We start from the raw sequence: 25,745 nt of genomic DNA, 5'->3' as shown, positions 1-25,745 counted from the left end.
GGTTTGTCGGCTGGTTGGGGGTTTTAAAACATGACATCTGAAAAATACCACAGTGCAACAGACTCGTGGGATCCTGTTCCCAACCACACCTACTGGCAGTGATGTAGGCTGGGAATGCAACATGTGCCTGATGGCAGGACGCTGCTTCTGGGCCAGCTTGCCAACGCAGCTGGGAAAGGTGCTGCAAGCAAAGAGGCATCGACCTAGTGCTAGGAACACCCGCTGCCTAGGGAAATAGGGGCCTCTTCCAAAGGCCATTGTTGTCAGTGGGTGGCACTAGTCACATCAGGGGTTTGGGCTCAGCCCCTGCATTATCAGTATTACCTAATATCAGCTCTAGGGAAGGGTCCCACAGTTGACCTTAGAGCAGATCTGAAAGCCCAGCTTGGAGAACACAAAGCAGCACCCCAGCAGTTGTTGAACAGTCATGGGAACAATGTCAGAGAAGACAGGGAATTAATGCAACCAGTGTATTACATTAACGTCAAATCTAAATCTGTTGCAATGCCTTCCTCCCCATGCTTTGGAAAGGGACCATGGCTGTAACTGACAATAAGCAACTGTAGAAACTTGAGTGCGATGGGGTCAAAGTGGCAAGAGAGGCCACTTAGCCTTAGGCTGCACCTGCTGGGGAGCTCCGGGGCAAGGCACCTGGTTGAGCGCACGGCTCACCTGGGTGGGAACAGGTGGGGCTGCTATAAAGCCACAGAGCTGAGATGGGGGTTGCAAGGAGGTGGTACACATGGGACAGTAGGAGCCTGACAAAGGCAGGCTTGGACACAGTCCAGGGAAGGAGGAGCAGTAAGGGGTGACAGGGACAGACCTGACGTGCTGGGTTGAGGGTCCCTGGGTTGGCGCCTGGTGTAGAGGGCAGGCCCGGATTTCCCTGCCAGCCAGTGCGGGAGTGGTGCAGTCAGTGCAGTGGAGATGGACACTGCCTGAGACTTTGAGGAAGGGAGACTCTGATAATAGCCCGGAAGGGGAGGCCCCTGGGGCCTGGACCAGAGGGCTAAGCCATGAAGAAGCAGTGCTGCAGAGAGCGAAGGGCCACAGTGCAAGTGACAGGCAACACACTGAACGACCGCCGGATGGTGGCGAGCTAATTCCCCAGATGAGCCACGAGGAGGCGCTGCTGAGCAGCGAGTAACAGACCCCATGATACCGAGCGAAGGGTTTTTTAAAAGCCATTGTCAGGACATAGCACTAGGTGACTTTACTGGTCATTAGTACGGACAGGGGGATACATTTCAAAGGGGATTTTCTTCACTTGTGATAAGTCTTCCAAACGATTAATAAAATCTCTTTACAAACTTGGCATTGTCAGTGCTTGACAAGCCTGGCTCAAGAGAAGGCCATCTGGTGAGCCTGGCCCTGGCCCAGTGACTTTAGTCAGGGCATCAAGTGATGGGACAAATTCCAGTTCTAGTTCCGTAGGTTCCTGAAGGCCTCTTATGCCTTTAACAAGGGCTGAGAGTCAAGTCTGACATCCCACAGCAGCAGAGCGACACAGGTCCATGCCGGTAAGTGTAACAGTACCACTCTGGGTCCGTGGAGATGCATTATACGGATCTCATGTGTCCATTGTGTGCAATCACGTGGGGACTCCACACATCACCACTCCTACTCCAATGATGCTCATTAATATTTACATCATGTCCCGTGCTTTCCTCAGCAAATGGCTGCATTTCAATGCATTTCAGAACCCCGCTGGTGTTCTGCAGCACACACAGCACGATGCAAGTCCTGGGCTAAGGGCTGTATCTTGAACATTTAAAAACTCAGTCACGTGAATTCCCTTCTGCATGGTAACACCTGGGCACTGACTGCCATGAGAGAGGGGCAGTGAGTGGGTTATACTTCTCCCTCTTCCCACACAACATGCTCCGCCAGATGAACTTGACTGAGGTTGTACATGGCCATTGAGTGTCGCCAGCTTTCGCTGGGATGAAGTCGTGGGTCCAGGTTCTAGTCTCACACCTGCTGGCTGCTAGTGTAAACCCAGGGACTTGTGTAGCTAGCCTGACTTACACCGGTGTAAGGGAGAGAAGACTTAGGCTGCTGGTGTTTATGTGGAAAATAGCCTCAACCACAGTCTGTTTGTGTTCCCAGTGATTAAAAGCCTGTTACTTCCATCTCCCTAATTCGTGCAGAGTGTGGGGGGTGGGCCCAGGACACACACATGGCTCAGTGATGGTGGCAAAGACAGCATAGACCTTGCTTGTTCCTTCACCTTCTGGCTCCTGTTTGGTTGTGAGTGGCTGAATCCCACGGCATGTACTGTACTCATAAAGTTCTCCCTGGCGCCCATCACATTGTGGGAGGCAGAGCAGTAACTTCAGTGCAGCGGCAGGAATCCTGTAGCACCACTGTTGTTTGACGCTCCATTAATTTACACTTGGCCAGGGGGTAGTTCATGGTGCAATCAAGCGCTAAAGAGACACTGGGGCTGAGCGTTTCAAAGCCACTTCAGGGGTCTCAATGTACAAATCCAATGAAAATAACTGGGAAGCAGGCACACAAATTTGGAAGCCCCATACCCTAGAACGCGAGTGTATATTATGGAGTGTCTCATGTTTTCCTGTGCTTCTCTTACATGTGTTTGACTGGGACCCGCTGCCGTCTGTCCGTGCATTCACATTCCTCCTTGACCATCCATCCAGAAGGGTTTGAAGACAGCTTGAGTCCCTTCTCCTGACAAACGGGACAGCAAGCCGTCAATCCCTTCACTCGACAGCTTGGGCAGGTCAGGACAAGCTGCCGGCAGTGCAGGCTGGAGCACAATTTGTACTGATCCCATAGCGTCCCGCAGTACCTGCATTCTAGGGAGAGGAGAAGTGGAGTTAAAACCCATCCTGCCCTGCCTATCACACTTGCACTGGGGGCACTGTGGTCTCCTGCTAGGCAATCCTTTGCCACAGGGCTCTGCCTTAAGAATGTCCGGAAGTATGGTCTGAATGGGCTGCCAAAATTCATTCAAATGGTGACCCTTCATCTTCCAGGGTATTGCATTCATGCTCTGGCCCTGCTTCCCTGCCCTTCCTCGCCAGAACGAGAGCTAGCCCCTGCCCACAAAAGGGGCTTTTTATTTTGATTTTGATGTTAACAAACTTAGGATAAACTCCTTCCTGCCATCCAGGGCCCCATGCGCAGCAGCTGGCTGTCCCTAGGCAGTAGCCCATGCCTCCTTGGGGCTATCGTGTACAAACAGGAATGGTAGTGCTGCATTTGGAATCTGCTCCCAGGCTTGGGGGGACAGAGTCCTAGAGGCTACACATCCCTAAACAACCCAGAGCACTTGTCCTTTACTGAGCAGCTTTCCTCCCGACTCAGCTGCACTGCTGGGAGCTAAACCTGACTAGTCTAGCATGTAGCTGTCTGCTGAGCCATGCTGCTTCCCCTTCAGTCCCTCTTGAGCATGGCCAGGGCTTCAGGAGGACATTTTATTCCCAGCACAAAGCCTGTCACCTTCAAGATGGATAAACTTATGGCAAATGAATAAGTCGAGTCAGCTGCTATTGAGCTCACAGTGGTTATCCATCTAGAGACAGCAGCACCATCCTCAGAGCACTCACTGACTCCACTTCAGATGCAGCAGACAAGCCACAGGCAAGCTTAGCCCAAGTCCTTTGTTGGTCACTTCTCACCAGCAATGTCATTCCAAGCTGGAGCTGAACAGCTGAAGAGCAACACCAGCTGGAAAGCCAGGGAGTGTTCACTCATCTTCAGCTTTTACTAGAGTGAAATACAATTCTCTGGGCTGTGTAAGCCTTGAAAGCTAGAAACAGCCGAGCACCCCATGGGCTGTTGCTACCAGGTTTTCTTCCATAGTGTGGCAGCCTAAGGTTAGTGGAGCCAGCTCTGTGTGGCGGTAGAAGAGTCAATGGCTGGCTCAGAACGGTTTGATCATGTAAAGGGGTGACAAAACCACTACTGAGGGTAGAAGTGCTAGCGGCCTACATTACAATCCGCTCCTCCCCAGTGGGACAGTGTGCTGTGCTGTCCACGACGTCACAGAAACATTATCTCACGGCCCTCTGCCCTGCCAGTCCTGAGTGCAGACAACCTCCCCTCTCACTCCTGATCACAGAGCGTCCCTGTGCCATTGACTGTCAAAAAAGCCGTATTAGGAAAGCATTCCTTAGATTTTTAGCTGTCTTTAAAGCAATTCAGTAGCTGGAAACAAGGCAGCAAGGCCAGCACCCCGAGCTCAACCTGCTCTCTGCTGTAGGTGCTCCCCAGACCACAGTGTGCGAGCCTCTGTCCTAGAGGGCTCTGTGGTGACTATTACAGCTCTTGTTCTGTGATCTGAGATGTGATGGCCCTACCTGCAATGACATCTTCATTGGAAGAGATGGTGTAACGTTCGTCAAACACAAACAGCTTCCCCCGGTAGAACCCATCGGGAAACTCCTCCAGATACTTGTGGATGCCGCCCTTGAGCTGGTAAACCTCCCTGCATACAGCCTGTTTAAAACAAAGCACCAGAAAACCCAGCTTAGGCTGTCCCAGCTAGCTTGTGCCAGACTGCCCAATGCTCAAACAGGGAACTAGACCCCTTGGAAAAGGAGCAATATCCCAGTGACAGCCATAAGACACTATGCATGTGCCCACGGTCAGTCCCTACTGGGTATTACTGTGGCTGCCAATACTGCATAGCGGCTGATTGACACGGAGCCAAAGGGTCACTGCTTTTGTGGTTCATGAATGGTGTTTGTGGTCTGGATTCTGAAAGAATCCAGATCAACTCCAGAGCCAAGAGGACGCTATCTTGAAGAACGGTCGCTGTATTATACAGTAAAAGCTCTTAGGGCCTGATTCGCCCATTGCTTACACCAGTTTTACACCAGTGTAATTCTAGGGACTTCAGTGGAGTTCCTCTGGGTTTACACTGGTGTAAATGGATCAAGCCTCAAATCTCCAGAGAAAGTTTATCTGGACTGATCTCTTGCTCTCTCTGGGCAGGGGATAATGAATAGAGGTGTGAGAGAGGGAGGATGGTCATGTGAATGGGGTGCTAGACTAGGACCTGGGAGATCTAGACTCCATGTCCAGCTCTGCCACTTATCCACTCTGAGACCTCGGGCCAGTCACTTAATCTATCTAGTTCCTGAGTTCCCTGTCTGTGAAAGGGGGATAAGCCTTCAGAGCTTCCTTGGAGTCTTGTGAGGATTAAGCCTATGATTGTGAGGTGCTCCGATAGTGGGGTGATGACAGCATGGCACAGGGCAGCTGGCCCCAAAGGCAGTCAGCTCCCAGCCTACCTGTGCCAGGCTCTGCTGAAGAGGAGCCAGCCCAGACCCATCTGGGGATAACCGACAGCCTAAGCAGCTGGGCAGTAGTTAATCAGTTAAGGAACACCTAGGCCTTATGAAGGATGGTGTGGGCTCCGGCAGGAGAGAACACAGGGAGGAAGTACCTGGGGCATGAACTCCTCAGGAGAACTGGCTAGGCAGCTGCTCCCACGGGGTGTTTCCTAGACAACAGAGGCTTCAGGGAAGAGAAACAGTCCCCAGAACACAGAAAGAGAAAGCTCCTAATGGGAGAACTTCTCAGGGGAGCTGGTGAGAGGGCTCACTGGGAAAGGAAACATGCTCCTAAGTGGGAGAGGCTCTGAAAGGGAGAAAGGATGCCATGTCTCAGTGAAACCTGATCCCAATGGAAGGACTTCACCAGAAAGCAGCAGGACCCCAAGATCAGAGGAATTATGTGTTCTTCTGAGAAAGGGCCGTCACAGAATCACAGGACTGGAAGGGACCTCGAGAGGTCATCTAGTCCCATCCCCTGCACTCAAGGCAGGACTAAGTATTATCTAGATTAGTGGTCTCCAAATTTTTTGGCTCATGCACCCCCAGGTGAAGACCGGAACACCTGCCGCAGACGCGCCGCTGACGGAAGAAGACCGGAAGACCTGCCGCAGACGTGCCGCCGACGGAAGAACAACGGAAGACCTGCCGCAGGCGGGCCGCCAGAGGGGAACACCAGCCGTGGACGTGCAGAGCTTCCGCAGAAGAAAAGAAAAAACGGCGGAGTACCGTCCAGCGGCACTCCTGCTGCCATGCACCCCCTGGATCATCTCACGCACCCCAGTTTGGAGACCACTGATCTAGACCATCCCTGACAGTGTTTGTCCATCCTACTCTTAAAAATCTCCAATGATGAAGATTCCACAACCTCCCTAGGCAATTTACCTACACTTTGAGCCTGGGCCTCAAGCTTCTCTTCCCAGAAAACAGGATCCTGGAAGTACCTGAGTCTGTCCTCAGCTGCAGGAGGTGCATGTGTGTACATGACATTCCTCTCCACCCAAGCAGGAAGTACACTGAGTTACCCAGCATTCCTTGCACAACAAACACAGGCTCTACATAGGTTAGACTGTACAAGGAGAAGGGGGGAGGGGGGCTGAAAATTGAGATCCCCCCCATTGTGATTCTCATTTGACAAAAGGCTCCAATGGAATGGTTGTTTTGGGCACCTGCCTTCTGCCCTTCTTATGATTCCCACCAGATGTACAAACATACGGGCCTGACACTCCATCCACCCTATAAAACACAACTTCACCAACCAGCAACAGAAAAGACCACCCCCATATAGTCCCTCCCAGGCTTGGCAATGAATGCCCCAAGCCCCTGACCCAGGTGCTCCCAGAATGGCTTCTCACCTTGCTCCTGAGGTAGGCGGAGCCACGCTCACAGCGGATCCCTCCTGTACAGTACATCAACACGCGCTTGTTTTTAAAAAGCTCTAGATTTTCATCTACGTAGCTGGGAAAGTAGCTGAACTTCCTGATGTCTGGAGCCAGGCAGCCCTGGAAATGACCCTGTAACAAGAAGAGATGGCTGTGTGATCGACAGCACTGGCAAAAGGAGTGGGAACACTGGCTGAACTAAAGAAAGAACCAACCCTTTGGGCCTGACCCTCCAGGTCACTGCAGCTACTTTGGCTCCTCAAAGGGTATTTAGGCACCTAACTTCCATTGATTTCAAAGGGAATTAGGTGCCTAAATACCTTTGTGCCTCACAGCATCTGGATTCTGGTTCTAAAGCCAAGACATCCTACCCTGTTACCCCAGTGTGAACGGGATCGCCTGGGGAGGGATAGCTCAGTGGTTTGAGCATTGGCCTGCTAAACCCAGGGTTGTGAGTTCAATCCTTGAGGGGGCCATTTAGGGATCTGGGGCAAAATTGGGGATTGGTCCTGCTTTGTGCAGGGGGTGGGACTAGATGATCTCCTGAGGTCCCTTCCAACCCTAATATTCTATGATTCTGTGACATAACACTGAGGCTCCTCCCTGTGGCTGGCACAGAGGGCGTGGCTGGAGGATGGGGACTTGGTCAGGATGTCTCTCTGCTGCACTGATGGCCAAGGCAGGGTGGGCTTTGGCTGTCTAAACCAGATTTGAATGGCTTTTCTCTGTTGTTAAAGCTTTGGCATCCCCCGTCTGTTTCACGTCAGACTACACATGCTGCTCCACTGCTGGGCACTGAGCCGTCGGGCCACCCTCAGTACGGCACTGAGAAGCCAGACAGGTCCTTTGCTGCTTGAGGCGACGTACCATTCGTGAATTGGCACCACCAAGCTGCAAGGTAGCATGGCAATCTCTTCCCCTCAGTCACATCACCCACACATGCGGACAGGGTGAAATGATCCCCCCAACCACCAACAATACCTCACAGGGAGCAAATACTCAGCACTTACTATTTTACTTTCATAAAAGTTCCTGCAGTCCAGTAAAATGGTGTCGCTTTGTGCTTGAGGAGCCTGAGATAAATATTTTTCTACTTCTTTATGAAATTCCTCGGGGGATAAATGGATTCCTAAAAATAAAACACATGGAAAGAAGCGCTGAAAAGCTGAGCTGTTTTAAATGCTGACCAGTTTAGCAATTCCGCTTGGCCTCTCTTCTAACCCAGCAGTGACACATGTGCATGACAAGCTTCTCTGGGAAGTGAGCGCTACTGGAATGTCAGCTGGTCTCAGCTCAAACATACTGGGCAAATTTATCTGTAATGTCACTCCACAGGCTTCAGTGAATGAACAAATGCATCACAGCATGAATCAAGGGAACAAAGGATGCCAAGCTGCCATCTGTCTTACAGTGGGCTGGGTGGAACAGCAGTGCTGAGCCTTTGCTGCCTTGCCCTATCATTTACACCCCTCGTGTGCAAAACACTGCCCTGCTGACTGGTGGCACTTTACACTCACTCCACCTGGGTGTAAATTGTGACACAAGGTGCAGGGCTGGGGAGGATCAGACCCTGAATGGTCTGGGCTAGCAGGGTCTGAACAAAGGTAGCACAAAGGTATCCCCACCTGCCACCTCTACACTAATGAGCCTGCCCTGGAGGAGGTATCAAGAAGTGGCTCACACAGAGCCAACCTGCTCTGTTACGTCAATGTAAGCCCAGACGAACTCCACCTGCTTTCCACAGCATCTCCAAGCAACAGCACCCCGGGCATCATTTGTCTTTGTAGAGGGCTCCGTCACATCTAAGGGAACAGGCTGGCTCGCCTGCCTGCTGGCGCCAAAGATTGGATAACAATGCTGTGTTTACAGAAAGCTACCCTGGGGGACAGCACACGTGCTCATGAAAGGTGTTGCACTGTCAGCCTTGGAGAATGAAGCAGATCAGGGTGGCTCAGCACTTGCTAACCTACCTCAATCCTGACCTGGATGGATGAAAGAAGAGCTTCGTCTCCAGGCCCATTCAGTACTCGCTCTCTGTACGATGATGTCAAGGGTGGGGAGGGGCTTGGTGGTCTCCAGGGAGCTAATTTAAGACCATCCAAGAGCCATGTACTTGCTGCCTTAGATGGTATCTGAATCAGTGGCTTAGCAGTGAGCAGCTCTGTAGCTTCCTTTGTCATGCAGATGTTTATGGTCGTTCGGGTCTACAGACTACTGGGGCCACTGTCCGCAGGCAGCACCTAACGCTTTTTGGACATGTTGCAAGGATGCCACAAGACGTTCCAGCGAACGCCATTCTCAGGGTGGTTTGTAACATCTGGGATAAAATTCCGCCAACTGAGGGGTGGAGGCGGCCAAGAGGCAGACCCTCCTATTACATGGGTTCATCAAGTCTGTTCCGATGTTGGACTCTCAGGCCGTCAAGCCTTTGCAGTTGTGCAGGAACGGACCAAATGGGAAACGATCGCTACAGCCGACTGTCTGGGTCAGTGTTGAAGAAGAAGCTCTGTAGCCCACTACCAATCACTGGAGCCATACAGTCCCTCTTTGGTGGGCTTGCACAAGTCCCACAGACTATGGGTATTCTAGTGTATTGTGCTACTATTCTACTATCTTCAGCGGATCCTTTACCTTTTTGAAATGAATAGAATCATAGAATATCAGGGTTGGAAGGAACCTCTGGAGGTCACCTAGTCCAATCCCCTGCTCAAAGCAGGACCAATCCCCAACTAAATCATCCCAGTTAGGGCTTTGTCAAGCCTGACCTTAAAAACCTCTAAGGAAGGAGATTCCACCACCTCCCTAAGTAACCCATTCCAGTGCTTAACTACCCTCCTAGTGAAAAAGTTTTTCCTAATATCCAACCTAAACCTCCCCCACTGCAACTTGAGACCATTACTCCTTGTTCTGTCATCTGCTACCACTGAGAACAGTCTGGAACCATCCTCTTTGGAACCCCTTTTCAGGTAGTTGAAAGCAGCTATCAAATGACCCTCATTCTTCTCTTCTGCAGATTAAATAATCGCAGTTCCCTCAGCCTCTCCTCATAAATCATGTGCTCCAGCCCCCTAATCAAAAGTGATTCCCTCTGCTGGACTCTCTCCAATTTTTCCACATCCTTCTTGTAGTTTGGGGCCCAAAACTGGACACAGTACTCCAGAAGAGACCTCACCAATGCCGAATAGAGGGGAATGATCATGTCCCTCGATCTGCTGGCAATGCTCCTACTTATACAGCCCAAAATGCTGTTAGCCTTCTTGGCAACAAGGGCACTCTGTTGACTTATATACAGCTTCTCATTCACTGTTACCCCTAGGTCCTTTTCTAGCCGCTCGGTCCCCCGCCAGTAGCAGTGCAGGGATTCTTCCATCCTAAGTGCAGGACTCTGCACTTTTCCTTGTTGAACCTCATCAGATTTCTTTTGGCCCAATCCTCTAATTTTTCTGGGTCCTTCTGTATCCTATCGCTACCCTCCAGCATATCTACCACTCCTTCCAGTTTAGTGTCATCTGCAAACTTGCTGAGGGTGCAATCCACGCCATCCTCCAGATCATTAATGAAGATATTGAACAAAACCAGTCCCAGGACTGACCCTTGGGGCACTCCGCTGTGCTTACAGACGCTCTGGGACATGATATTGTGGGGCAGTGCACAGCTGCACCACAGATGACATTGCACCAATGTCTCTGTTTAAAGTCCAATTTTCAAACCTCTTCAAATTCCACAAATAATATCAGATCATCTTGAAAACTGGTACGACAGCTCCAGGCTCAGAGCAGTTTGTGATGCAAATCTGGAGTCATTTGGGCCAGAGATTCTCTGCCCTCCGCTGCCCCAAAAGACTTGTTTTTAAAATTCCAACTTTCTTCTAACACTTTTTTGTGCGGAGTTGAGGGGCAAAACCCATGGATAATATCTATCTGACACTTATAACGTGTGCCCGCCCCAGCTGCGATCTAGTGACTGGTACCAAGAACAAGCTTCAACACCTCCTAAATAAAAAATAGCTCTGATTCCAGAGAGCAAATGCCAGGCCCCTGCAAAGGACCCTAGCACTACATGTAGGATCCTGGCTGGAGCTGAGAGAGATTCTCACTCTTGGCACACCCTGGAGTCTAGGGGAATGGATCTGCCCTGCAAGTCAGGAAACCAGGCATTCAAGCCTCTTCTTCCACGACTGCCACACGTGTGTCTGTGCCTCTCGCAACCTTTGTATGAGTCAAGCCTCCACAGCAGCATTGCCCCTATCTTAGAGGTAACAGAGGCCACAAAAGGTGGAGCTAAGAATAAAACCCAGGTTTTGGATACAGCAGATCCAAGTCTCAGCCACTCAACCTCTTCAAAGAACATGCCAGATCTATGGGCTTGTGCAGCCTGTCTCTTACTCCTGCTCTAAACACTAGCCCAGATTTCCCTTCCAGAACCAAGGAATCCTGATTCTCAACACTCTGCTGCTTTCTATCAACTAGCTGCATAACTCACTGGCAAAGTGTGTTAGCTCAAGCAACGCCAGGCTGTAGTGTGGTTCTGAGTCCCCTCTTCAAGCCCTCCTGCTGAGCCCTGGGGGGAGCACTGGGATGTCCCAGGATGGGACTTCTCCTTTGGCAGTTAACGTTGCAACTCAGTTTCTGTTTAAAACCAAATTTTACATCCTCTCTAAAATCCACCAAATTAGGACAAATCAGCCTGAAAACTGGTAGGTTAGGGGCCTGGCAGCAGCTCTACAAGGTCACTTCTGGCAGAACCAAAATTAGAACCAAATACTTCACATAATAAAGCTAGCGTGTAATCTCTTAGCCAGTTGGGCTTTGAGAAAGGCTAAGCCAAATCTATGTGCTTGTCTATTCTGTCTGTATTGGTGCATGTGGGATTCCTGCACACCCACCTCAGGGCCTGGTGAGACACACCGATTAAGTGCCAAACAGCTGCGCACAGGATGGAATGCCTGTGCAGCGAATGGGGGAAGTCTGGCCTGAAAGAAAAAGGATGGTTCTGTGGCGAAGGTACTGGACAGGCTGCGGCACTACCTGACTTTGCCACACACTTCCCAGGTCAGCTACTGTTCTACTGCTGGAGAACAGGAAACACAGAAGTTACATTTATTCCATACTCCTCCTTTTCAGTTTGCAGGTGTTGCTCTGCAGTATAATCCAAGAGTGGCTGGCCATAGCACTCATACAGTATAGCTGAGAGTAACTTGCATGCTGGAGGCTGGGTGTGGGCAGACCAGAGGTGGTGGTTCTCTCAGCCAAGCAGTGTAAAAAGCACCCCAGGTCGGAGAACTGAGGGGACACAGCATTTAATAGTCCAGATTGTTCCCTGAGTAATGTCACACAGAGGCCTAGGCGAGAAGATCCCAGTGCAGGACTGGGGCCATAATTTGCACTAATCAGCTTGCAGTAAAGACAGCATGAAATAGACTTCACGTATCAATATGATATTCTACAGCAGTAGAACAGCAGAACCCAAAGTTAGGGCCTGATCCTGCTCCACTGAAATCAATGGGAGCTTTGCCATTAGCTTCAACCAGAGTCAGACTAGGGCCTTCGGTCCCAGTTTAACAAAGCACTTAAGCACATGCTTAAAGTTAAGCACAGGCTTAAGTGCTTTGCTGAATTGGGATGTTAGGATCTGTTCCAAAACCTAGAGTGATAGACCCAGGCCAGTTGGGTACAGCAGAGTAGCCTTATTGGGATCCAGGAAGTGGGCGGGCGAAGCTCGCCCACTGCTAAAGGATCCCCCCACAGCCTAAGGGGGGGATCCACAGGACCTGGGAAACCAAATAATTACGGGGGACAACTAATGAACAACAGGGACGGGAGTGCCGTCAAAGGGTCAAACGAAGGGAACCGGACGGGGACACCAAGCAGAGAACCCCGGACAGCACCCACCGCTCCTCAAAGGCGTCAAGGGAGTCAGTGGACGCCGCCCAGAGGAACTCTGCCCGGAGGCGTGAACGGACAGAGGATCAGAAATAGGCCCTGCAGTCGCAGGAGACTCCATCGGCCAACCTCCTCACCCTGGTTTTATAGATGGCCACTTTAGCCAGGGCCAGGAGGAGGCTGACCAGGAGGTCCCGCGACTTAGTGGGGCCATGGACAGGGAGTGCATAGATAAGGAGGTGAGGAGAAAAGTGCAACCAAAACCTTAACAAAATATTCGTGAGGAGCTGGACTAGGGGCTGCAACCTGGCGCACTCCAAATAGACGTGCGCCAGGGTTTCCCTCACGCCGCAAAAGGGGCAGGTGTCCGGGATTGGGGTGAACCGCGCCAAATACACGCCCGTGCTCACGGCCCCGTGAAGGAGCCGCCAACTGATATCCCTGGCGGGCCTTGGCACTAAGGTGGAATAGAGGCTGGCCTACCGGGGCTCCTCACCCTCTAGAGGTGGCAGGAGGTCCCGCCACTTTGTGTCAGGGCAGGACGCGAGGGTGAGGACATGAAGGGTGTGGAGCACGAGCGTGTAGAGATGTCGTTTTGGCGCGGTCTGGAACCGGACTGGCTGCAGCTCGCGCAGCCGCCTCACGGTGAAGGGGCGGGGGGGGGTCGGTCGGGTCCACGGGGCAGGGTCCCGATGAAAAGGTCCGGAGGGCCTGGGGTAGAGGGTGGGCGGGGCGCGCCCTCTCGCAGGACCCGGTCGAGGTAAACCCGAGCCGCGGGCGGCAAAGTGGCCCTCACCTCCTGAAGTACGCGCAGGGCAGTATGAGGTCTGGAGAGCCCCATGCGCTGAGCGAGCATCAGGGGATCCAGCCAGTCTCCCCGGTCGTAGTCCAGGAGGTCTCCGACTCTGGTGACTTCCGGCAGGACCAACCTCTGGCGCACCGAGGGGGACTCCGCCGCCTGCACACGGAGCTGGGGGTTGTGTAGCAGGGGCTCCGCGAGGAGGTCTTCCCCCACGGAGGCCGCCACGGACCTGGTCGCTGCGAACAGTTTCCAGGTCCGAAGGAGGTCCTGGTAGAAGACCGGCAGCCCGGAGAGGTCTCGCGGAAGACCCCTCGGATGGAGATAAAGGAGCTGCCGGTCATATCGGAGCCCTCGGAGAACTACAGCAGAGTAGCAGAAGGCAGATATACTGGCCACTGGGTTAACAGTTTTCTGTTCCCTGACTGACCAGAGCAGGGGCTGCTCCATGCTAATGAGAACACCTGACTCCAATTAACCTGCGAAGAGTCAGGAGAGGCCATTAAGCTAATGTGACCACCTGACTCTAATTAAGGCCCCTCTGATAATTATAAAAGGGCTCACTCCAGTCAGGAAGGGAGTAGCCAGAGGAGAGGAAGTGCAGCTGAAGGGCTGGTTAATGAAGACACCTTCAAGTCTTTAGTAAGGGAGCCCTAAGGTAAGGGTGAAGAAGGGAGAAGCAGGAGAGCTGTGGGGAAGTAGCCCAGGGAAATGTAGCAACTCTGGCAGTAAAAGGTTGGCTGCCAACAGTTGCTACCATTAGGGTCCCTGGGCCGGAACCCCGAGTAGAGAGCAGGCCCGGGTTCCCCCCAACCCACCACTACAGAAACACCTCCTGGGAGGGGAAAAGAGGCCCATCAGGACAGGAGGCTAAACTGTTTTGGCATGAGGCTGTAGGAGAAACAGAAACCGTGGGAATTCTCTCACCAAGCTCCATTGCTGGCTTATGATGAAAAGGGCTCAGTAGACTGTATCCCTGACCCTAGAGAGAGAAGGGCTATGTGGAGGGTTGCAGTGAGCCTCTGAAGCTAGCATAAACCGCCTGGAAGCGCGGGACCCATGGGGACAAGGTTGGAGCTCTGCCACACTAGCGACACCAAAAGAGGGTCGCCCATTGACCCCAATGGGCTCTGGATCAGGCCCTTCACGTAGAGTTTGGACCGGAGGAATTAACAACAGGCTACCTGCAGCAATGTTAGGCTCTTTGTGCAATACCAGATGCAGCAGCAATGCTTACACAGCAATCTCTACTAGTCTCTCAGTATTTGTGCCGTAAAGGCAATTTCAGAGCGGTCTGAAATATCCACATCTCATGCATATTTAAAGCAATTATAAATATTTCTTGTGCTCAAAAACTCCTCCAAATCATTCCATTATTAATTATATATATTTTCTCCTTAAATCCTTTCTTGCCCTGGATGACTCTTCAAGTGTTATGTCAGACTCAGTGACCTTAACTACTACTAATTTGGTGAAATGAAATGGATAGCTTACTCTCGAGCTGCCAAAGCAGCTAAATATTGTGCAAATCAATAACCTGATCCAGCAATTTCCCTATGAAGGGAACCCCCATTGCAAGCACGGCAGCTCCCCTGGACGTTTTCTAACAATGCTATCTATGCTTTTGTCATATCCTGGTTACTGTGCGAAGATGGTGTTCTGTTGACAGTGCGTTACTCTCTCATTTACTTCACGGTTCAGTTCCAATCTCTGTTATTAAGTTGTTATTGTTCATAAAATTAATGTACCGGTTTCTTTGTAGGAGACTTTGTTTGGATTGATGCCCATGGGTACGATCTCTTCAAATACGCCAACTCGAAAGTCTGGGAAACAGTGAGCTCCTCCAGCACTGCTCTGGGAAATTAGAAATAAGGTCATGCCACCAAAGAGACACCTTGCTGTCAAATTAAAGACTCGCCAACAAATGTACAGATCCCTTCAGACTTGTTGAGACTCCACTGTATTTCTAGTTTCTAAAATCATGTGAGATGTCAATACAAGCAAGTTGCTTTGGGGGGACTGGATGGCACGAGGGATTGGTGATGGCTTCTCTCCGTTCAAGGTTGCCTCTCTGAATCCACCAGAGAGGGGTGGTGGTTTCAGTCCAGTTCCCAGTGGACAGTTATTTGAATAACTGTTTAAAAAAAAAAAAAGTCAACTGGCATCTAATGGATGCGCCATGGAAACTGAGCCAGCCACTCCCTGCTAGCAGCAGTTCCTCTTGGCCAGAAACAGACCTGTTAGCAGGCAGTAGAGGGAGTCCTGCCTTGCCACTGTATATGCTGAATCTATTTTGTTGATTAAAGAAAGGTTTTTTTTTTATCTGGGACTGGCAAGCTGGGACCTTTCACCAACACTAAATTCACGTCAAATTTAAAAGAATAAACAAAATTCCCTTCTGATCTCTGGCTCTGCTGGTGGGTTTGTGGCTCATTGCAATCTTCAGCCAGAACAATCCCTGACACAGAGCACCGTTTGGCCTGGTGTGACTGTATGTAATTGCAATCTGCAGTGATCCATGAGGCTCGCTGGACCCTGATGTAATACACGAGGGACCAGCCAGATTCAGGGTTTTACTAACAGCAATGTGCATGCAGGAGGAGCTCTGTGTGTGAAAATTCCATCCTGTATGGGCAGGTGTGAGAACGTGCCAATTGCACATGCTGGTGTTTGAGCTGAGAGAATGCGATGCATGAGTGCACATGTGCAACTTTGCACATACACAGGTGAAGACTTTGCTAGGGCCCTAATGAAAAAAGTTTAAAATCAGCACTAGACTTTTAGTTTAATGATGCTCAATTATTTCATCTGCTTGTCTTATTTACAACATAAAAAAGTTTTCTCACTAGACACGAAACTATCCACAGGACAGTAAATAATAATAAAACAAAACAGTTTATCCACAAATAAGCTGTTCCTTGGGCCAATACTGCAGGAGCTGAATTCCTTGTGTTCAATGTGGATTTTCAGTGCAGTAGAGGGATGCTACCAAGAAGTAACATTTATTTCTAAAAGAAATTTTGAGGATGAAAACAAACATTGGAGTGAATAATTCTGTATGTGTGTCCCTTTCTCTTACCTTGAAATCCTCTCTGCACAAAATGTTTTTGAAAAGAGGATGGGAAAGCATTGCCTCTATATAAAGATTGGTAGCTACTTTGCTTCCACCAACTGTCCCATTAATGCCTTCTGAAGCAATGCGCACCTAGAAGCCAGAAAGGAAAGCTAGATTTAACATCTAGTCATAATGCAAACCAATCAAAATGAAACTAATGAACCAGGACCAGCGGGGAATGAGAGGAGAGTTGTAGAAAAATGTTTAGGAAAAGAGAAGAAGTGGGGAAAAAAACTATAGTGATCCTGAATGAGAGAGGAGAAGTGCAGCTAAAGAAAAACTGCAAAAGGCAGGAATTGTTCTATGGCCAGTTTTGCTCTGTACTCCTAAAAAGGATAATGAGGAAGTCAGAAAACCTTGTGCAGGAAGCAGAAAAAACAATTTACCAGTAAGGGGCAAATTTTGCAGTAATTAGTCAGACACAACCTCCAGTGGGAGTTGTAGCTGAGTGAGGACTGTGGGATTAGTCCCAATAAAGCAAGTCGAAAGAAAGGGCGAAAGTGCTTTCACTTTCACTCATCCAACTCGGATGCATCACAGCTCGACCAGTAGAGATTTTTTTTTTTTTTTTGAGTGAAGAAAATCTCAGAACGTATGGAAGCAAATTTTGACTACATCGAGAGAGAGAGGAAAAGCATGCAGCTGACAAGGGCAAATGTAACACCTGTCTTTGAGAAGGAAGGACTTTATTTTTATTTTTTGGTTGTTTACATTTAACACAGTACTGTACTGTATTTGGGTTTTTTTTTGTCTCTGCTGCTGTCTGATTGCATACTTCTGGCTCCAAATGAGGTGTGTGGTTGGCTGGTCAGTTCATAACTCTGGTGTTCGTAACTCTGAGGTTACACTGTAGTCCATCAAAAAGAAGTGTCAGAGGTCACGGACCCAGTTCATAAATAATTTCAAGGAAGATAGACTACACATGTCTGCAAAGGAACTATTTGTACTCTAAGAAGACAGTAGGACAAGGAGCAAAGAGCTGAAGCTAAGGAAGGAAGAGTTTAGGGTAGGCACTGGGGGAAAGACTGTAGGAGCAATGGAGCAGCAGAACAGAGTAGGAAGGCAGGTAGTTAGGGCACCATCACTGCAGATGTTCAGGACAGCCTGGAGAAGGTGTTCATGGGTATTATCTACTGTTGCATAGTGACTAATCCTACAATACGGAGGGAATCAGGCTGGATGAGCCAAGCCCCATCCAGACTGGAAGGGTTAATGTGCTGCTGTGAACTAAATCAGCCCTGCCTGTTGCACTGGTCAGAAGGGAAGGGCTGAAGAGGGGAGAGCCTGCTCAGCGGGGGAGGAACACAGATGGTTGCCCTTCATGTGGTAACAAACGCAGGGCTAGGACTGAAGCCTGATGGAACCGCCCTGGCACAGGACTATTTGGAGGGACCTGGGGACCTGGCAGGGGGTGTCTCACCTGAAGGGGAAGTACAGCGCTTGAGAGCTGAACCCAGAGGGTAGCTGGATGAGTAACTTTAATGGGACTGAGAACTCCCCTTTATTTTCTGTTTGTGACTTTGGACTCTGCTAGCCCAGAAGGGGATTGAGCTTCTGTAGTGACCTGGTTGGAGGGCTGAGCCACATAAACCTCTAGAGTGGGCAAGAAACAGTAGTTGGAGAAACTGAGGTAGAGGCAGGCCTGCAGTACCATGCCTCAACAAGAGATGATGGACTGGGGCCCCTAATGTCTGTGAAGTTGTGAGACACAAAACCATGCCTGACAATAAACAATCCTCTCCCTTATGCGGCTCTCCATCGTACAGTTCTCTGTAACTTGTTGAATGCTCTGCTCTCTCCCTCAATACAATAGTGCCGATTACAGCCTGGCTCTCTGGGGCACATCATTTCTCACTAAACAGAGACAAATATGGGGAGGGGAAACAGCCACTCCTTAAAGACTTACCTTGCCAGTAAGATTAAGGTGCTGGCACAGGGACTTCTGCCAAGCACAGAGCCCCCCTGGGTCTTCCACCTCACAGTAACAGTAATATAACAGCACTCCTCCCACGCCGCTGCCACAAGTGCTGCCAGGGAGAACAAACAGGAAGAGTATTTTAGGTTCTGCAGCACACAAGACTATGCAGTTAATACAGTGATTGGTGTCAGACAGGGAATTCATCCTTAGAGAACCGGCCATTTTCCTCCAGGCTGTTGTCAAACGGTTTTGTGGGGCTATGCTGTTTATTTTCATTTACTTCAAGAAACGGAAATAAGTCAGAGACTATGCAGATCTCCATAGCCCTAGTTTTTTCTATAGTGGCCTTGCCAATGTTGACAAAAAACTAATTAGCCCTGAATGGCCTGTCAGTGCCAGTAGCTCATACCTCATTCGCATTTGAGAACCAGATTTCTTTAAACACATGCAACGCGAGGACTCGTGTTTTCCAGACATGTCAGAGGCTCCTTGAGGACTACGGCTGAAGTTTGAAAACTAAACTTAAATTTGAATTAGCCAAGTGAAAAAAACATCCACTTCTTTTAAATGGCCAATCAGGGGCCAAATTCTAAGGTGGTGTAAGCTGGACTCTCTTACAATCAGTAAGACTCACGTACACCCACAGACAAATGTTATAACCCACAGGCTGGAGAGCCAGGAGAGGATGATAATAGAGGGTAACCTGCATATTCTCACCCTCTCCTGCTAGTTGCTTTCCTTGAGAGATGCCTTTTTATGGCCTCTGAGCGTGTGAGTTCCTCCACCCCAGGCCTTCTTCGACTAAGTGGGAAAAATACAGAGATGGGGCCTGATTCTCCACCGCCTTGCACGGTGTGCAGTCATTTACGCCAGTGTAAAGCGGTGGTGAAATGCTCCCAGATCAGCACGGTGAGGCTTCACACTCCCTTCGCACAGGTCACAACGGCTGCACAAGGTGCGTTTAGTCAGTGGGAATGAGTCCACGGGGTTCTAGGTCACTAGATAAATCATAGGGGTCCTGGAGGGATGAGATGAAGGTGGGAAGCTGCATCAACTAAGGCCTTGTCATACACAAAAGTTGCATCAGTTTAATTAAAGCTAACTGTAAGTGGCTGTAGTTAAACTGGTGCAAACAGTGACATGGATGCCTTTCCATTGGCTCACCCCAGGCTTACAGTGAGAAACACAGTTTTCATATTGTTGAGGCAATTTCTTACCTTGTCAGTTCATCAAAACTAATGTGGCTTGTGTCTGGGAGCCTATCAGAGAGCTCCTGGCTGTTACAGGTGGGACCGCTTAGCCTATCTGCCTCCTCTGCAGAAGCTGGGTTACTTGAGGTGCTGGCTTCAGCAGCCAACTGCTTTAGAATCAAACCTGTCTGCTGCCGGATGTCGCTGGAATGCTGCGTGGCAACATGTATGTGAATGCTGGTGAGGTCTTTAAAGATTTGTCTGCAGCATTTCCACTCCAGTCCTGCTCTGCACATGGCTGGAGGGCAGCTAGCTGTTGCCGGCAGTTCCTTTGCTTTGACAAAGAGGGCAAATGCCTGCAAGCATTACAAACACTGTCAATTAGGCTTTGGTTTCTTCCTAGATCCTGTCACACAACTCAAGACTGGATGAAGGACAAATCCCAGTGATGTGGTGCTTTTAAACAGGTCGCCCAGTTACTGGACAGGGTGTTGGGGTAAGTAAATACCCTGGGATTCCTCAGCAATGCCATTTCTCATGATGCTGTCAATCTGCCCTGCCAAGGCTCTTGGTTTCATTAGAAATAGCTATCACATTAACCTGCTGGGGAGTTATTTTCCAGGCCCAGCCTCATGTGCCATATTGGAAAGCTTTGCAGTACTAGGCCCCAAACCATGACAGAAACATAAGCATGTCCTCTTCTTTTGGGGACACTGTTCCAATGCTGCCACAGCACCCCTCATCAGTCCCCACAACATGCACCTACAGCCCCCGACAGAACCCCCGCTGCCTGCCTCATGGAAACATGCTGCTGCCTAGGACACGGGCTTGGAACGGTATTTCCATGCATTCCAGTGACCTCAGCATTAACTCTCCAATTTGTCATATAATCACAGCAAGTGGATACACCAATCAGCAACAACTCTGCAGTTTCCAGCCCCATCCACCCGCTGCTGGGGTAATTAAGTCTTATGTTTTAAATACAACCATGCTCTCCTGTTCATGGGCAAGCCCCTCAAGTACCCTGCGGTTCTTGGGACATTACACATTTGGATGGCGGGTCCCACCATCCTGCCACATCCCTAAAATGTCCCACATCTTCTGCCCCCACCACCTCTTGCCTGAGTGCACACAGCTGCCTACCGCTGAGTCCAGTTAACTCCACTGCCAGGGTGGCTGTGCCTGCCCTCCTTACTGCCTGGTCCCTGTCTGAGGTGTACACTTCCCCCAGCAGCCCCCTGCCTGAGCCCAGGCAACAAGGGAAACACATGCTTACCTTCCTACTGTGCTCTCCAGCATCACTCGGAGGATGGCAGGGAGGTGGGGTATGGGGCAGACTGAGGGAGGATGGGAAAGGGGAGAACAGTGGCGTGATAGGGGCTTAGACTGCAGAGGAAAGGGAAGGAGAATGAGGTGTCACTTCAGGAATCACAACCCTCTCTGCCTCCTATTTTGGGGGACTCTGTCACACATGGCCATTTGGGGAGATGTGTACACAGATATGTGCATGGTGCCACACCACATACTATGTACATTCAGCAACCCAGTGTGTCTGAGTAAGCGTAGCAGATGGTATCGGAAGATAGCCGGCAGTGCATGTCCTTGTGTCTGAGCAGAGCTGAGCCCTCAGCTGGGAGCCTTAAATATGCCCCCTGTAGCTTTTAAACGATTGTGAAAAAACCCACACTCCTCAGATCAACATTTTGATCACCTGCATTTGCTCAGTTGGAACAGGAGGTCTATGCTCCAATTATTGCTGAGGCATTCTCTGCACGCTTAGCTTTTCAGCACTGTTCGGTTTTACTGTAGCTAAGCGATGCAATACATTTGGTTTAGCCTTGGAAATGTCGGGAGCATCCTTGTAGACCATCTTGAAAATGTTGTTTCACATACAAACACCAGTTTTTAGGTACAAAAGTGGGGAATAACATTATTAAAACAAAACTATTCCTTTAATGTGTCATATTTCTGTCTGATAAGGAGTGTCTTTCCCACCCATGATTGTTGCATGCAACCTAGTGATTAAAGACAAAATATTTCTCTCTATTTTGTCAGTGTATTTGACAGTACTCTGTGTAAGTCTGTTTCACTATAATCAGTTGCTATTGTTTACTCTGGAGAGGCAGAATCACTGTATGTAAAGTGCATTTCACTGTTGCACCAGAGGACCCCTGACCGCAGTGAATGTTTGAGTCTTTCATACAGCAACATTAAAATGGAAATTTTTCTAAAAAAATAAGAAAATATTGCTCCACACCTGCAAAAATTGGCAGGAGGAATCAGAGACAGATTTCAGATTGGAAACTTTTAATCAATTTTTTTCTTTAAACTGACTAGATTTCAAGTGGAGAGTTTCTCTATGTTTGAATTCTATGTTTCAGATTCACCTTTTCACTTATCCTGCAGCAGCAAACCGGTGACAGTTCTTTAACGCACTAACTTCCTCTCTTAGGCCCAATTCCACAAACATATGCTAAACTTTAAGCAAGAGTTTAAAACCCCTAACTATTCAGCAAAGCACTTAAATTTAAGCACATACTTAAGTGCTTTGCTGAATCAGGTCATTATACCAGTTACATCCCCATTTGCCCTAAAGCAATGGTTCTCAACCAGGGGTTTGCATAACTCTGGGAATACGCAGAGGTCTTCTCGGAGGTACAACAACTCATCTAGATATTTGCCTAGTTTTACAACAGGCTACATAAAAAGCACTAGCAAAGTCAGTAGAAACTAATTTTTCATACAATGACGTGTTTATGCTGCTCTATACACTGAAATGTAAGTACAATATTTATATTCCAATTATTTTATAATTCTGTAGTAACAATGAGAACGTAAGCCACTTTTCAGTAACAAGTGTGCTGTGATACTTTTGTATTTTTATGTCTGATTTTGTAAGCCAGCAGTTTTTAAGTGAGGTGAAATTTGGGGGTACACAAGACAAATCATACCCCTGAAAGGGGTACGGTAATCTGAGAGCCACTGCCTTAAATTTAAATATGATACTAATGGAGCCAAATTACTTTTAATTTATTACTATAACAAGAATTAAGAGTGTAACAGGAATGAGATAGGAACACTGTAAAGCAAGTTCTGACAAGATAAAGAAATTGTGCAGTTGCATAACTTGCATTATGAACATATACAACAAAGTACTATACTAAAATGTACCTTCTTCTTTGCAAATGCATACTTCTTTCTCACACTGGTATCTGATTCTGCTTTGAGTTTGCTTTTCGCTGTCAAAGGAAGAGGATCTTTCAAGTCCAGATCTGGAAATCTTAAAATATAGCACTCCACTTCTTCTCCTCCATCCAGCAGCACAGAAGAAGGTATCATTGCTGTGTCCCTGCAGTTAGGCATAAATCCTGTTGTGTGATCTAGGGAAGACGCAGGCAAAACACAGATTTGTATATATTCTGATCAAACATACACAGCAAACAACATATCAATATTATACATTCAAAATAATAAAAGCACACTAGAGACAGACATTGCTAAAGGCAGTCTTTGTCTTCGCAGCCTTTGTCACTGCCCTACAACAGCAAAAAAGTCAACCAGCAGCAAGCCTTAATCTTTTAAGAATTTAATACTATAAAAACAGTGTTCACAGAAGTTACCAGATAGCTGTCTGGAGATCTTTATGACAGGCTTTCAGAGACAGAAACTTTCAACTAAGTTCAGAACAGTAAGTCCTCATGATCTCTTCCTATCTCACAAACTTTGCTGGGTAGCAGTATACAGAAATAATCATGGTTTCAAAAACCCTGACCAGTTCATTGGAGAGTGTGACTGATCCATATGCTAAATACTGCATAGCAGGCTATGGATTTCCCTCTTCTCTCTGATCTTCCCTGGTAGGCAGATGGTTCAGCTCTCTCTGTACTGGAGGAAGCATGTCTCATCTCACACCTCTATCCTGGAAACACTTCACTTCAGGGACAATTTACAATTCACAATACAATTCACAATTTTACAATAACTATACTGACAAAATAACAGTTATGAACTGCTCATCTTGATGGCGTTACTATTTGTACCAGTAAACCAGAATCATGTAAAACTACTACAATGAGAGAGAGAGAAATGTGTCATATCTATGACACCAACATGCATGTACTTCTTGTGTCTCTAGCCTCCTTGTGTCCATCTTGCTCCTCTTCCAGAGCTTTCTAGTGGAGTGCAACAAGAATTCAAGTTTTGCCCTCCCAGGGGATGTTCTGTACCATAGGGGACTTTCACGACACACACAGTATGAAATGCATTCAGTAGAGTTGGCCAGAAAAGGGAATTTACATCCAGCAGGACATGGCAACATTCTGAAATTTGTTTTAGAACAAAAAGTCGAGTTTTTGAACATTTTCACAGAATGGAAATTCCAAATTTTTTTGATTCAGAACATTTTGTTTTTGATAACGTTGAAACACGATAGTATAATCTAAAATGTGAAATATAATATATAATATAGAAATATATTTAATGTATAATGTCAAAACAAAATATAACAAAACAAGGAAGTCATTATGAAACATTTTTACCTCACTGAAGCAAAATGTTTTGACATCAAATCAAGAAAGCCAAAATAATTTGACACTTTGCTGTTGAAAATGTACACGTTTCCCCAAAATCTTTTTAGACCAAACTGCATTTTTCAATGGAGAACTGTTTTGTGGGGGAAAAGTTCAACCAGCTCTATTTTTTTCAGTGAATAACATACATTGAACAGATTGTGAGACAGTTTTAAATTTCAGAGTAGCAGCCGTGTTAGTCTGTATTCGCAAAAAGAAAAGGATTACTTGTGGTTAGTCTCTAAGCTGCCACAAGTACTCCTTTTCTTTTAGTTTTAAATTTGTAATTCCATTTGCAGTATGAAATCCAAGAGGCCACTCCCTGAATAGTGTGAACACTTTAAGGCAGGGGTAGTCAATAAGGAAATAAAAAGATTTCGGGGTCTGTTTGAAAGCATCCCGTGGTCTGGATTTGGCCCGCGGTCCACCTGTTGACTACACCTGCGTTGAGGTATCATCTGGTTCCTGGTACGATTCCTTGTTCGATTTTTACATGACAACGGCATGTCCACGCTCTTACAGGCAACTGGCTTTTCCTGGGCCCTTGGACAGCTAATTGAAGATTTACAAAGCCCAGAGAGTCTCCCACACGGATGGATTTGCATGATTGCACCCAAACTATTAACAATGGCCCAGCTCCTCGATGGCATTTAGGAGCCCAGTTTCCAATCATTTCAATCAGAGTCAGGCGCCTGAAGAGCCAGGGGACCGGGCCAGGAGCGTTTCTGTGAGGGCATTTCGCTCGCTGACCGTGGGCCGCCGCGCGGGAGCCAGGCAGCGCTCAGGCTGTCTGGACCCGCTGCGCCCGCCCCAGGGGCAAGAGGAACAGAAATGCTGGCACCAAACGCTATAGGGCGTCATGCTTTAGTAGGGTTGCCAACTCTGACTGACGCTATTCCGGGAGATGCCCCCCCAACACCACACCATGCCGTTTTCTTAAAATCTCCTGTTAAAGTCTCGGGGGCGGCGCGCAGTGGTCCCCGGGGCATCGAAGCCGATTCCGGGAGGCTCCAGGCCAACCCCTGCAGTGAGCCCTCCGGCTCAGTCTGTCCCGGGGGTGCGACGGCACGGGGCGCCTGGGCCCCGATACCTGCCTCCGGCCCTGCCCCGCTCCTCGGCCCTGGCCTAGCCGGGGCTCAGAATCGGGCCCACGGGAGCCAGCAGGAGCGAAGACGCCGGCTTCGCTGAGGGCAGGATCGGGGCCTGGCCCGGGCTCCGCAGTCGCCGCGGCCGCTTCCCTCCCGCGGGGTTCACGCCGCCCCGCCACGTCCCGTCCCTCCCCCGATTGCCGGGCCGCCCGAGCCCGGCCGACGCCCGCCCCGGGCTCTGCGCTCCACGCCACCCACCACGGCCCGCGCGCAGCGGACGAGCTGCCGCCGGGCGCTTTCCCGCCTTCACCGGCTTCGCGCGCCGCTTGATCGGGCGCTGAGAGCGCCTCGGGATCGGGCCCGCGGGAGCCGGGGGCGTCCGGGGCCGGGCAGGATCGGGCCCATCTTCCCGGAAGTGGGGGGGGGCTGCTGTTCCGCCCCGGAAGTGCTCCGCCGGCCCCGCCCGCCCCGGAAGTGGTCCCCTGGCGGGAAGGAAGGGC

General features: G+C 49.2%; 1 protein-coding gene across 3 annotated transcripts; it reads right to left on the bottom strand.

Moving 5' to 3' along the window:
• Positions 1–1,196: 1,196 nt before the first annotated feature.
• TSTD2 (thiosulfate sulfurtransferase like domain containing 2) lies at positions 1,197–25,587 on the bottom strand. Of its 3 annotated transcripts, none has more exons than XM_073346050.2 (10): positions 25,504–25,587; positions 22,761–22,969; positions 19,617–19,945; positions 18,388–18,508; positions 16,446–16,571; positions 15,115–15,220; positions 7,696–7,814; positions 6,659–6,817; positions 4,326–4,464; positions 1,197–2,819 (listed from the first exon to the last, which is right to left on the bottom strand). In XM_073346050.2, the coding sequence occupies exons 2-10, from the start codon at positions 22,950–22,952 to the stop codon at positions 2,590–2,592; spliced, it is 1,521 nt and encodes a 506-aa protein (XP_073202151.1). In that variant the 5' UTR covers positions 22,953–22,969; positions 25,504–25,587; the 3' UTR covers positions 1,197–2,589. The 3 variants fall into 3 exon arrangements, with proteins under 3 accessions (XP_073202151.1, XP_073202152.1, XP_073202153.1); XM_073346051.2 differs by lacking the exon at positions 25,504–25,587 and adding an exon at positions 24,128–25,454; XM_073346052.2 differs by lacking the exon at positions 25,504–25,587 and adding an exon at positions 24,599–25,454.
• Between the last annotated feature and the right edge of the window lie 158 nt (positions 25,588–25,745).

Source organism: Lepidochelys kempii, chromosome 5, assembly GCF_965140285.1.
Source record: "Lepidochelys kempii isolate rLepKem1 chromosome 5, rLepKem1.hap1, whole genome shotgun sequence".
NCBI classification, from domain to species: Eukaryota; Metazoa; Chordata; order Testudines; family Cheloniidae; genus Lepidochelys; species Lepidochelys kempii.
The sequence above is the reverse complement of the archived record's forward strand: the minus strand, read 5'-3'. Positions and strand labels throughout refer to the sequence as shown.